This window comes from Molothrus ater, chromosome 11 (genome assembly GCF_012460135.2).
Source record: "Molothrus ater isolate BHLD 08-10-18 breed brown headed cowbird chromosome 11, BPBGC_Mater_1.1, whole genome shotgun sequence".
Taxonomy (NCBI): domain Eukaryota; kingdom Metazoa; phylum Chordata; class Aves; order Passeriformes; family Icteridae; genus Molothrus; species Molothrus ater.
This window is the reverse complement of record NC_050488.2, coordinates 2,131,846-2,146,035: the sequence shown is the minus strand read 5'-3', so window position 1 is coordinate 2,146,035 and position 14,190 is coordinate 2,131,846. Positions and strand designations below refer to the sequence as shown.

The window sequence follows — 14,190 nt, the reverse complement described above, 5'->3', positions numbered from 1 at the left end:
AACTTCCTATGCAAAGGTGTCTCCTGATCTCTTCCCCAGTGAGGCAGCTGAGGCAGGCAGTGAGCAGAGGGGAGGAAGGCAGGAAGGCAAGGCCACAGAGGCTGTGGCAGGGCAGTGCAGCCCCAGGGCAGCCCTGCTGTTACCTCGATGATCCTGCTGTCCACGGGCATGGTGGTGCTGACCATGTGCACGTTGGGGGTGGATGTGGAGCGCTGCCTTTGGGACAGAGAGCCCTCAGAGGAAGGGTTGGATGGGTTGAAAGTGAAGGCATGAGGTGTAGAATACCTGTGCTGGGAGCTGAGAAGGAAACAGAGACAAAGGGAGAGTTGTGGTTATTTTTATTTCCCCCTCTGGCAAGTGAAAAACACTGTTCAATGTAACCTGTCCAAAAGCAATATACACACAATTCCAAGCAGAGAAAAAGCTGGGATTTACACATCAACTAAACTACTTGGTCAGCTGAATCAGTCCCAGTTTAATCTAAGAAATAAATTTGAAAAACTTGAAGATCTTGTCAGCTCACATATTTAATTAGTGTGTTTAGCTGAGGTCTGGTTTTGCTGTTAGGAACTTTGCCACAGTTCACCTCAATCCCCATCAAATCACATTTAATACACTGACAAAATACTGCCTCTGAGAGATGAATTCAGGACTGTGAAACTAAACAAACTGCTCATTTCAAGCCTGTTAAATGCACAGCTTAAGAGCTGAGCCCTGAATTTGTAAAGCTTTGCAAGACTGTTCAATGGTTTGCACAGAACAGCCAGCAAGGAAGTCATGAAACCCAACACCAGTTAAAAGGAGGCCAAGGCTAAAATCCAGCTCAACAAAGAGTTCTAAATCACAGCTAAGGCCACTCAGACCATTAGGATCCCAAAACACAAATGTATCTTAATTGAAATGGGCCAGCCCTCACAAAAGATCTATAAAGTTAGTAACTCACTGTTCAACAACACTGGAAATAAGAGTAAGATGGCAAAGATCAATTCCTGGTGCAGTTCCCATTAAAACAAAGAAATAAAGACATAGAACCATTTACAAGTCAGCTACGTGCTCTGTGCCTCATTCCTGCCCAGATTGTTCAAATGGGTGCAGAAAAAACAAAAGCTGGCCTGCTCTCTTCAGCCTCTAGAATTTCAAGGGAAAGAATACAGGCACGTGTTAGGGTCAGGGGACAGGCCCCTTGGAAAGGGACACAAGTTTCATTTCAGCATGAATTAAAACTACAGGCATGTTCTCTTTAGGTATGAGAATTTTCTTTAAGAGGAGCATATTTTCAGTTCCCACTGTTGTCTCCTTAAACTCCTATCTGTCATCAGAATATCAGAGCATTATTTTAGTTATGATGTGAATCATCCACCACGAGACACAAACTCTTGATGCACACTACCTGATCAGATAAAATAAAATGAATTCACAAAAATACCAAAAGGGAGCCTTGGATTTTCTTAGGCAGGAAAACAAAGGTCTCCAAAAAGCCTTTAATACTCTACCTTAACATTTTAAGGCTAAAACTTGAAACTATGAAATCTGAAATCAATGCTTTGGTGGATCTAAGAACAAGAAAGAGTTGTCTGTGATGAAGTGGTGTTGCTGCCTTGCACATTCATCCCAACCCTGGATCAGATTGCTCTGCTTTGGAGGAGCTGGGGGTCTCTGGCTGCTTTGGATGGATTGCTTTGAGAGAAGTGTATTTCCCAAAAGAGAAATGACAGGAAATACAAGCTTACCTAACAGGTATCCGGGAGACAGACTCCCGCATCCGTCTCATTGTCAAGGGAGGTAGTGCAGGGACACCACTGTCACTGATATTTGAATTTGGGAACAATCTGAAATATCAACAAAAACAATTACAACTTCAACTGCTACACTACCTCCTGTACAATGCTCTTGAAAGCTGAAATTTTAAAGGGCTGTTTCTTTGCAGCATGATTAACTTCATGAACACATTCCTATCTTTACATCGTGTTTTTCCTCTGTGTACCGCTAAAATCTCTGCCTTCAGACTCCCAAAGAAAAGTTCTACGTGTTCTCTCCAAACTTGAGAGACAAAATCTTTCTATATCAGACTTGAGATTTTCCTGAAAGGGTACTTGACCCAGTTAAGTTCTATTCAAACCAGGTAGCACCAAGTGGCACAAGTCATCCTGCACTCTCTTAGTATGGGAAAATGCAGAACCACATGACCAAGTTTAGTTATAAAAAATTACAACCACTAAGAAACATTAGAACAATTACAGGCTTTAACTCTTTTGCATAAAAGGACTTCTAACATAATCATTTTCAACTTTTTGTAACTGGTATTAGGAAAGTATTATCCTCCATCTGTTTTCTCACCATTTTCACCAGTGTCAGAAGCTGAGGTGTAGAACAGGTGAACACTAAACAGCTAAAATCCAACTGAATCATGGCCTGGCTGATTCCTAACATGTGTTGTGTGGGAGGAATTGCTGTCCCCTGCTCAAACAGAGGGCACTGGAGTAACTGCCTGGCCAATCAAGGTGTTTGTTTGCTTGTCCCAGAGCATTAAAATCCAGAGCAAGAACAAACTGCAGCTGATGTGCACGGCCTTTTCCCTGGGAACAGACACTCATTGCTGGCTGTTTCATGAGCTCAACCCACAGTTCTGCTCACAGGGACTGCCTTCCCTACAACCCAGAAGGATCTCTGTGATCAGAGACACAACACCAAGTGTCAGCCAGACTTGCTGCTGCAATAGAGAGGAGCAGTCCTTACAAGAGCTGCCTGATGTTGCTCCAGTCCACACACATGGTTGGCACCTTGGTGCTGCAGTGCTCGTGGAATTTGTAGCCGCACGTCTGACAGCGGAAGCCATTGAGCAGGAACTTCTGGCAGATGTCACAGAAGGCAAGCTTCAGAAATGTCTTCCTGGCCTGGAAAACACAGCCAGGGATTAATCCCAGCTAATTACCTCTTAATCAGCTCATCAACTGACATTTGGACAGTCAGAGCCCAAAAGAAATAAATAACCACGGTAAAATGCTGTCAGAGCCCCCAGGTTGCTACTGAGCTTAAAACCACACTCAAATATTCTAGAGTGGATTTCCAGGTTGGTTGGACACCTGGGAAGTCCAGAAGCACTGAAGGCTTTATTTATAGAACAAACAAAGAAAAAGAAAAGAATAAGTGTTCTTTTAAATGCAAAAATGATGTTTTTGCTCAGCAAGGTGACAGAGCTGTGTGAGCCAAGAGCTGAGGTTTGTGTTTGTTTCCAGTAGCACCAAAGAGGTGAAAGAGGATCAGACTGGAAGGCCCAGCTCATTTTTTTTGTTAGCCAAAACTCTTGGTGCTTACAACTAACCAATACCCCTTGCATGAGAAATACATTTCTTAGTAATCAAAATAAAAGGAATTTGTACTTATTTAAATGGCAGCCTACTTTGTTTTTTTAAAAGCTTCTGGAGTATGAAAAGATTAAAATGAACCAAGTGGTTTCTTCCTCCAGAACCTACTGGGGAGGAGGGTTCCAAATTTTAGCTTCTTCCAGACCTGGAGAAAAATATTCATTTTCTGCTGACCAACTGCAGATGACATTTTCTGTAATTTTTTTTAATGTAATGTAGCAGTAAAATGACTTTCAGGTTTTGCAAATCAATCCTAACCTTTCTACTGGATGTAAAGGACAATCCTTTAGGACTTAGGATTACCACAATGGATTTCTAGAACAAAACAAGAAGAAAGCTAAAATATGGGAACAGAGTTCCTTCCCAAGGAGAAGACAATAATGCAAGGTAAAACTGTTAGGAGTTGGGCATTATCTCTTCTTAAAAAAAAAAAAAATTAAAAATTCTTAAAAATTAAAAAACCTACAAAGCACAAAACCACCTTCTACTTATTTGTTTTGTGTGGAATAAATAATCCATTTTTGAGAAGGAACTACAAAGTAAAGCCTTTCATTCCCCCATAGAACACTCTGTCAAATTACAAAGCAGCATTAGCTCACAAAATAATGTCATTACCTGCAGAATTAACAGCACAAATAAACATTGGACCACCAGTCCAGTAAAGCTGCTGAACTTATCCAGCCTTTTTTGACTGATGAGACAGAGAAAATGCAAATTTTCTGCCTTTTCTAGACTTTAAAGACATGGGTATCTTACCACAACAGTTACAGACACAGGTATTTATGTAAAATAAAAATGGCACTCATCAGAGCTGTGAAGAACATGCACAATGTGAGCTTGGACAGGCTGTGACACCTGGGGATCCCCAGGGCAATAATCACAATTCTGGCATTTCACTGCAAATCGATATTTAGGGAATGGAATTGGTGGGGAACAGGGGTGAAGGAATCAACCCCAACTTCTGAAAATCCCTGTGTCCAGAAAGCCAAAAGCTTTCTGATGCCCAAAACATTCTTTGGCCAAATCTGTGGCTCAACTGATGAAATTCTCAGCAGAATAAAGAAAATCTTACAAAATTGTGAGTGGTGAGTGGGACATGGTCAAGGAAGTCCACTCGCAGCTCCTCTCCAATCAGGGAGGCAGCATCTGTGTTCCAATCCAAACGCACTTTCTTTCTGAAAGAGAAAATGGGGACAACAAAATCACCTTGGAGAGAGGTCTGGCCTCATCCACAATTATGTTTTGTGAGTTTTCTTGAGTAAACTGAGAACAAATAGCCAAAAGAGCATAGCTAACCTCTTACAGTGAGCTGGACAGATCTCAGTGTCTTTCACTCAAAAAATCAGAGGCAACTTGGAATATATTCCAAGTCACCTCTTTTTCTGCTCATTTTTAACATGTTATTTCTTTATAGAATATTTGACATAAAGCACCTGGAAGCTTTAATGGAGTCACAGAAATACCCTTATAAATGTAACAGAAATCATGAGTGACACAAAATCCATTCTTAGGTGCTTGGGCAGGGACTGGTGACCCCAGAATGGCCTCAGCTGCTCAGAGATGTAACCCCACAAATGCCTGAGGCTGCAGGGAGCTTTAAGGCCAAGCCTGAGAGGTGTGAAGTGCATTAACTCCATGAGATACCTTCACTCCCTCAGCTTGTAGGACAATCATTTGGTATTTAATAGTAGCATCCCCCAGTCCTACAAATAAATAAGGAGTATCTGAAGTGAGACTGAAATCCAAATATTGGGAAGTTGTAGAGGAAAGCAGAGCCTTAAAACTGAGCACAGAGAACTGTTCAGGGAAGTGGGCTAAGAATCCCTGGCACTGAATTTACCATCTATAAAGGCAGCACAGAAATGCACCTCAAACATGAAGGAAGGCATCACTTCATCTAGAGCATGGCAAAACCCTCACTAAGGGGCTGCAAGCACTTGAGGGAACCCCTCCATTTTAAATATTTTCAATATTTAGCTTTCAAACAAAAATGAAATTGCCAATACACAGAAAGGTGACAGAGTTACCCTAGAAAAAGGCAAAGAAAGCAACACAAAGTGCTCACAACCAAACTGCTTTAAAAGAAATCAGCCAGAGGGGAAGAAAACATCACTGCTGCTATTCCAAACCCAAGATTTTTACACTCCCTGGGAGGAAGTCTCCCTCTTACCCCTTCGGTTCAGCAAGAAGTCGAAACACTGCACAGCACTCTGGCTGCAGCCCCCTGACCTTCAGAGCCTTCATCAGACAGTCATGCAGGGTCATCCCATTCCTCACGTTCACCTGGCAGCAAGGGGAGAACAACAAAGCATTTACACACTGCTGCAGCTCCTTTAGGCTTTTCCAAGACCATTTTGTCATTTTAAGAAATTCCAGGAAAGCTGCACAAAGTGCACTCCTGCAAAGGACATTCTGAAGGCATTTTATGACTTCTGAGTTTCTATGAAACAGGATTTTACACAAGTAGGCAGCCTACAGAAGGAAGAGAAATGCAGGCAAATGGAGCTACCCCCCCAGTACAGAAAAAGGTTTAATTTAGATTTCAAGAAACTTTGAGTAAGACTATTATTAGGGACACTCAGCTCCAAGAAACTGAACAGAAGTGTTCCCTCAACAAGTTTCACTTCAGCTTTAACCCCCACATTTCAAGTGAGGAAAATGACAGAAGTGTCATGCAGGCATCATTGTTTAGGTCATCCAACAGTGACCTTTCCATGTGCAACATGCTCATGTGCTTTAGAAAATTCACAGCATTGAGACAGAGCAGTAGAGCTTCTCAAAATACAGATCCAAAATAAACCACATCCTCTAAAACCAACCAACTGCTGAGCATCACTCAACCCCAGTGAGACCCTTCAGGAGGGCATTTCTGGTGGCAGGAGCAGGGAGTGGGAGCAGGAGAGCAGTTCTGAGCTGCAGGCAGCCCCCACTCACCACGGTGCGCTGCTTGTTGGGCAGGAAGACGCGGATGGTGTTGCAGGTTTTGGACGTATCCGAGATTTTGCCGTCGTCGGACGCGCGGCGCTGGTACCCAAACTGCTGCACCAGGGTGGGGGAGATGCAGTTGGGGCCATCAAAGACAGAATCCTTCAGCCCAAAGCCATTGCTGATGGTCTTCCAAGCTCCCTGGATGTGCTCCATTGGTGCAGCCTAAGGAACATTGGGAGAGTCAGGGAAACGGCCACGTCCTTCCCTCTGGAGTGGGGCTGCCTCCTCCTCCTCACACAGCAAATCTCAGCCTTTTCTGGAAGCATCTGGAGCTGCCCTGCCTGGTGAGGTGATCAAGCTACACTGCAGGTCCAGCTCACCCACAGCTGCACAATCAGCCAGCTCCTGAAAGCATTTCACTTTATACACACAGACAAGCAGCAAGAGATGTGTAACACCTCAGGGACACACAGCACTTCACCAGCAGGGGAATCTACATCATCAGTGCCTGGGGGGCTTTCAGAGAGGTGCCCAGAATATGGAATCAGAATATCCTGAGCTGGAAGGGACCCACAGGATCACCCAGCCCAGCTCCTGGCCCTGCACAGCCACTCCAACAATCCCACCCTGGTATTTAATAGTATAATTAAATCCCACCCCTGGCAGCCTCGGGGCTGTGCCCATTCCCTGGGCAGTGCCCAGCACCCTCTGGGCTAGAACCTTTCCCTGATCTCCACCCTAACCCTCCCTGGTCACCAGAATAAAGAGCTCTGGAGGAGGCCAGCACAACAGTCCTGAAAACCAGATATGCCACACAGGCACTAGCCCAGACTGTTAAGAAAAGAGACTCAACAGGAATTACAATGAAAAGAATTAATTAAGGAATCTATTTTTATCACTGATTTTGAGGCTTTGGTTGTTTAGGTTTTTTTAAATACTATCACAATTTACATAGTGTGAAACAGCAAAAAAATATTTCTCAACCTTCACACCCACTATGCTCAGTTGTATTTCAGCACAAATAAACCTGGGACAACTGGGATTGTTCAGCCTGAGAAAGAAAAGGCTCCAGAGTGACCCAGCTGAAACCCTGCAGTACCTGAAGGGAGCCAACAAGAAAGATGGAGAGGGATTATTTACAATTAACAGGACACAAGGAATGGCTTCAAACTGACAGGGAGTAGGTTTAGATGGGATATTGGGAATTAGGAATTGTTCCCTGTGAGGGTGGGCAGGCCCTGGCACAGGTGCCCAGAGCAGCTGGGGCTGCCCCTGGATCCCTGGCAGTGCCCAAGGCCAGGATGGACATTGGGGCTGGGAGCACCTGGGACAGTGGGAGGTGTCCCTGCCATGGCAGGGGTGGCACTGGATGGGCTTTGAGGTCCCTTTCAACCCAAACCACTTTATGATTTTACAAACATCTCCCAGTGCAAGGACACCAACAACCCTCTCCCTCTGCACACTTCCAAGGCAGCACTGATTTCTGCACATGCAGGGACAAAGGTAAAGGCATCACTGGATTTCTGCCCCAGATATCCCAACTGCAATGCAGCTTGAACTCCAAATTATACTCAAACATCTGATTCAAAATTAGGCAAAAGCAAAGCTGAAATCAAACAACCTGATTGAGAACACCCAGCACTGACTGAGCACCTGTCAGCAGCTGCTCAAGTCTCATCTCATGTGTGGTCCTGCACCTCCTTTGCTGCAAATTGTTTGAGCCCTCCAATACATTTCCTCATGTTTATGTCAGGGAAAAGGCAGCAGCGTTTGTTTCAGTTCAAGAGTTAAAACAATGGAATTCTTGGATAAAAAAGATCTCCACTAATGTTAAAGGTCCATTCTGGGGTGCCCAGAAGGATAAGCTGAATTTCAGAGTGTTTTCCTTCACAGCACATTTGCAAGTACCTCTGGTGCAGACCTCAAGCCAGATCTGACCAGCAGCCAGAAAGGAAATGTAACAACAACAACAAAGTTCCAGAGAAAGGTTTGGTTTAGGTGAAGTCATTACCACCACAGGCAAAGCCCAGAGCAGCAGAACCTCAGCCTCAAAGGGAACTTCCAGCCAGTTCCTGAATATCTCCCTCACTGCCAGCACAGCCTCACCTCCCCTCCTGCCACCCCCTAATCCATCAGCTCTGCAGGTCCAGTTGTCCAAAAGTTCCAAATGTTTAAATGTCAGTAAGATTTAAACTCCATGCCCAGTCATCTAACAGGATTGAGATACTTGGATTTTTTTTTTCTTTTTCAATCCATGGCACATAAATGACAAGAGTTTTATATCTGATGTAAAAAAGGGAATAAGGAATAGGAAGACACGGAGACATTCTGAAAAATGAGAGATAAAACTGAGGAATACAACCAAGTTCACCACACATCTCACAATTCCTAGGCACCAGAAAGGTGAAAAACAAGTTATGTTCAGTTACAACACCCACATAATGCACATGGCAGCTGAAAGAGTAACTACTGAGATGGCAGCAATAAAAACTGAGATAAACTCTTAGATAAGAGGGGAAAGATGAAACCCAGAGAGCTTCTCTTAACTTAACCCCTATGGGAAACTCCTTTGTTTCACCCTTCCAGCTAACAGATGAAACTAAACAAAAAGAAGAGCCCAGCTTGATTTTTCTGCTGAGCTGAGCTAAGGAATTGCAGGACAGCCACCAAAATCTCCTTGTCCCTGCTGACAGAAGTTGACAACACCCCAACACTCCAGCCCTTCTATTTAATATTTTGATATGCTGCCAACAGTTCCTGAAAAAATCCAGAGAAAGCAGGAAATGACAAAGAATTTAAACTTGCAAAAAGTGACTTCCCTGCTCTCAGGGCATTGTCTCCCCCAAACCTGCACACTGAGGCACAGCTACCAGGGAAGATCCCAGCAATGTATTTTAAGGGTGTTGCACACACAGGAAAACACAGACAGCAACTGCTCTCAGCCTCTGTAGATCCAAATGTCAGTTCTATCTTTAATTAGGCATTTGCAGCCTTCTCTCCCAGGGTCTTTGCCTCACAAGTGCTGCACAGTGCCAGAACTGGCCATGCCTTGCACAGTCCCCCCTCCCCTGCTCTCTCCTGCCATCACTGGGGTTTGCCACCTCTTTTGGCTGAGGGTTCAGTGCCTGCCAGGCTGGGTTTGCTCACAAACCATCCCCTTGGAAGTGCAGCAGCTCACTGCAGGCACAGAGAGCATTCCCATGCACCAAGTGACCAGCTTGGGGCTGACAAAAGTGACATTAAATGACAGCCCAACCCTGCACATCCCCAGGCGCTGAGTTCTTTCCCTAGGAGATGGAGGTACCACACACACCATGCTCAGCTCTCCTCCTCCCCGACCTCAGGGTGCTGCTGGGGCACTCAGGAAGAGCCAGCAGCAGGATGAGAGCAGAGGTCAGAGCTGGCCTGAAGCTGGCAAAAACCTGCCAAGAGGCCTGAGGGTGGAGGGCCAGGGGAGAGGAAGGGAAGTTTAACAGATCTTCACAGTCTCCTGGGGAGAGGACAGGGAATCCCTGCTGGAGAGCTGCTAAACCTGCTCTGGCACCCACTGAACAAGGGCTGGCAGCTGGAAAGGTGGAGCTCCTTGGAGAAACCCAAACTATTCAGAGCCAGCCCCTGAGGGTGCCAGAGGTTCCAGGGCCCCCCAGACACCTCCTGAGCCAGGCCATGAACAGTCTGGTTGAGAACACTGCAATTCTGGCAGAGCATGGGCAGCCAGGTTCACTTCTCAGGCCTTGTTCCAGAGTATTCTCATGGAAGGACAGACAGACAGAAAGCTGCTGCTTAGGAGGTGACTCTGAATGACTTCCACCTTTCTGCTGCCCTCCAGTGCAAAGAAATGTATAAATATCTATACAAAACCATCCCCTTGGAAGTGCAGCAGCTCCCTGCAGGCACAGAGAGCATTCCCATGGCACCAAGTGACCAGCTTGGGGCTGACAGCAGTGACATTAAATGACAGCCCAACCCTGCACATCCACACTCATCTGCCTCCCTCAGAACCCTGGATGGGCACAGGAGCAGAACAAAGCAGGGAGAACAGCCCAGGCCACAGGTGTGAGCCCACCTGAGCAGGTAAGTGAAGCACAGCCCACCCTGCAGGGCCCTGGCAGCAGCTTTATTCCCTTTGGGTAGTTTGCTCCAAGCAGTAGATTCATTAAAGGCACTTTTACTCACCACACTCAGCTCCCCCAGCATCCACACCAATTCACTCCAGCAGATTTACCCCCTTTGGGTAGTTTGCTCCAAGCAGTAAATTCATTAAAGGCATTTTTACTCACTACACACAGCTCCCCCAGCATCCACACCAATTCTCTCCAGCAGATTTACCCCCTTTGGGTAGGTTAATCCAAGCAGTAATCCATTAAAGGCATTTTTACTCACTACACACAGCTCCCCCAGCATCCACACCAATTCACTCCAGTGAAAAGATGTTTGAAACTCTGTTCTAAAGAAGAATTTAATTTAAAATAAAGGAGGAAAGATTTTACAATGATGCCTTCATAACTATGGTTCTTCTTAGGTTTGTCTCTTCCAGAAAAAAAAATTGCTTTTCTCTCTCTTTCAATTAATTACAAGCATATTTCTGATACATAATCATTACCAGATACTGGATTTATGTTTATGCCATGCTCAAATAATCCACTGCCAGCTGGATGTTTTCATGTATATTTCTAAAAATTTTCTTTAAATCTTTTCTTCCTGCAGCTCATCACTTTCATGAAAATGACTTCAAACAGCCTTTCTCCAACTGACAAACTGCAACAGCAGCATTCAAAGAATATTTTAAGATATTAAAGAACATCAGTCTCCTTGTAGATCCAGGACTGCTGGGAAACTGATCCCGATGATTTTTCTGCTTAGGCTGAACATTTAATATGAAACCAATGTCATTTACTGCTGCAAGTCCCCCAGGACTTCTGCACACTGTGACCAAGAGTGCACTTTTCATTAGTGCTTTTTGCACACATTACAGATTCTGCTCATGAATCACTGGAACAAGTATTAACCCAAAAGCTCTGGAATGTGCACATCTGACAGCACCAAATTCCTGGAGATCAGTCACTCATACACAATCAATACATTCATGTCATTCATTCCAGCTCAAAAGGCATTGGAAGCTGCTCTGACTCTTCCCATCAGCAGGACAAATTGCTGGTGTGAGCTGTTAAAAGTTTCACCCTCCCTCCCTAGGAAAGGCCAAAACTGGCACTGGGTTAGGCTGAAAGTTCACAAGTTACCAAGCTGAACTCTCACTCCAAACTTTAGCTACTTTGTCCTTGCTTTCTTCTGGAACAAGCACCCAAGGTTGTTTTTAAAAACAAGTCAAAACAGTTCCCCCTGCCAGCACACAGGCACTGCCATTTTTATCCACACCAATTCCTGGAATTTTGTGTTTCATGGAATACACCTACAAACACAGACCAGCACAGAACAAAGTCCAGAATCCACTTCAAACTGAACACTTATCAGTAAATAGAAGCTTGAAAAGCTGCTTAGAAACAAAGTTTTCATCTCTGGCACAAAAAGATCAATGATCCATTGAACTGTGGCTTTTTCTTCTCCCATACAGTAATTAATTGATCTAATATTGCTTGGGTGACCAATTATCTGGGAGAAAACCAGAAATTCAAACCAGACAAATCTCTGTTGTGATCTATAGCAGCATTTTTTAAAAGCAGCTTTTCAGAGCAGTAGAGGATAAATATGGACCCATTCCTATATGAATAAATAAAGCTATGATCTATTGAAATATGAATGCAGGGAATGAGCTGGGATCAGTGCAACAACCCAGGCCAGATCCCTCTCACATCTACAAGGTTGGTGCTTTCCCTTCATGTGCCCTTCATTTTAAGAGATCAATGCCAAAAAACAAATTCCTCCCTTAGACAACTGACAGAAATTAAAAATTAACAGAAGGAAATGTCAGTGTTCAGGGAAAAAAACCAAGCAGAACAAAAACCAAGAGAAACACATACAATTTCTGCCTCTGCTGTTCTGATCTTGGAAGTATCTTTTCTGCTCTTTATTTATCAGAAATATTCTGGTTTAAGTCACTACTTCAGCCTTCAGGAAAAAAAATAACACTGGTTTTCCAAGTGGGCCCTAGAGTAAGGAGGACACAAGCAATACAACTCTCAACCTGCTTTCAGATTTATTCATTTATTATTCATTCGAGATCAGTATCTTTTTGGATTTAAAAGCTGCTGTCAGATAAAAACTCTGGCTAGTAAGCACAACCCCAGTGAGACTCCCTGGCTGCAGCACCTGTACTTTGGGCTCTGCTGAGCAGGAATTGGTCACCAGAACAATCTGCACCTTTGGCCACCCTCTGCCTGCTCTCTGTTGGCTCTAACAGCTCAGGGCCACTTTTCCCAGGCAGATCCCAGAAGATCTGTTTGGTTTGTCCTTTCCACACAGAGCATTCCCATGTTAGTCACCCATTTTTTTCCCACATGATTATTTCTATGAAATTCAAACGTGGAGCTCTGATTTTTCCTACAAAACCACAATTCCTACATTAGAGAAACAGGAGCACTGAAGACCCTGCATCTAAAAGAGGGATAGAGAATCCAAAGCTTTGCCTTTCCCAAAGCAAAAAAGCAATCCCAGGTAAAAAGTTAAATGCAGCAGGTGTTTCTAATCAGTCAGAGTGTTTTGAAATTGGATTTAAGTACAGCTGCAGAGTTTATATAGATTCACAAATCAGTTGATGGAATTGCTATTGAAACAGCAGGAAAGGAAAAAGCAAGCAAGCAAAGTGCTCATAGATTTTGTACAAGTTTTCCTTACAAAGCACCAGAACTCTGTCATCAAATAAAATTTCCACTTCTCTTTCTAGTATAATGTTCCATAATCTTTCATCTCATCTGCTTTATTACTATTAAAGCTGAAGTGGTATTTAAGTCGTGCTCCTTTTTGAATTCAGTAAGCTCAAACTCATTACCAGAAACAAAAAGCACTGAACACTGCTCTTTATAGCTGCTGGTACCAGAATCACATTATGTGACAGTCCTGCCACTCACATTCTTCTTTCTGTGCCATAATGTTGAATTCTGTCAAATTCTCCAAAGGGAGATCCACAGAGAGATCTCTTTAACGTGGGCCTTGCTCTGCAGACAGAAGTGGAACTCCAAGTGTTCTGCCTTTCTTTACATGGTCAAAACCCTGGAGAAGCCTTTCTTCTCCCCCAAATCTCTCAATCAAGTGCACATACCTTCCCAGCCATGTGCCCATTTGCATTCTGCACTTGCTCATGCCAATTGTTCCCAGTCTGAAAGCCCCAAACTGTGTTTGCAGTTGCCTGGAACTCATCCACTTTACAGCAAGGATGAAAAAAAGTTACTCAAATGTCAGCAATCCACCAAATGCCCTTCCCACACGAGTTCTCAAGGATTAAACAAAAAAGTGACTGAGACCCTCAGCACAAAGAATGCCTGGCTCTGTCCTCCCTCAGCCACATGGAGGAAATGCAGCAGCACTGAGAACAGCCCAGGCTGAGAGCCTGGGCAGAAGGAACAGCCTGAGGATTATTAAAGAAGCTGCAGGGAGCTCACATCTCACTGCACAGAGACCTGCAAGGTGCTGTTCACCAGCCCTGCACAGCACAGGCAAGGCTGAATTCATGAAATTAATTAAAATCTGTACATCCAGCCTGGCCAGGTGCTCCCTGCTTTCACTGCAGCCAGTAAATGGATGTGATGAAATGTGGGCTCTGTGCCAGCCCTGCAGTGCCACGTGGAGGTCAATAATGGCATTCCAAGAGCTTGGAAACATCACCCAGACGGGCACAGGGCAGGGCACAGGGACACAGCACCTGGAGAGATCCTCTGGAGATGAACAAATATTTTAGAGCAAGAGGCAACTGGGAGTAGCTGGACTTCTCCTTCTTTATTTT

At 44.4% G+C, this 14,190-nt stretch overlaps 1 protein-coding gene across 6 annotated transcripts in view; it reads right to left on the bottom strand.

Annotated features, from left to right (window-relative positions):
• RAF1 (Raf-1 proto-oncogene, serine/threonine kinase) overlaps positions 1 to 14,190 on the bottom strand; it is a 39,931-nt gene that overhangs the window by 14,064 nt on the left and 11,677 nt on the right. For 4 of the 6 annotated variants that reach the window (XR_004982268.2, XM_036404722.2, XM_036404724.2 and 1 more), the window contains 6 exons: positions 6,300 to 6,515; positions 5,536 to 5,648; positions 4,438 to 4,540; positions 2,737 to 2,894; positions 1,731 to 1,829; positions 144 to 297 (listed from right to left, as the gene is read on the bottom strand). Coding sequence is in view for 5 of the 6 variants with exons in the window: in XM_036404722.2 (XP_036260615.1) it covers positions 144 to 297; positions 1,731 to 1,829; positions 2,737 to 2,894; positions 4,438 to 4,540; positions 5,536 to 5,648; positions 6,300 to 6,506 (834 nt within the window). In the remaining variant the exon portion in view is untranslated. The remainder of the gene's footprint in view (positions 1 to 143; positions 298 to 1,730; positions 1,830 to 2,736; positions 2,895 to 4,437; positions 4,541 to 5,535; positions 5,649 to 6,299; positions 6,516 to 14,190) is intronic. The other 2 variants (XM_036404725.2, XM_036404726.2) reach the window with 1 other exon arrangement.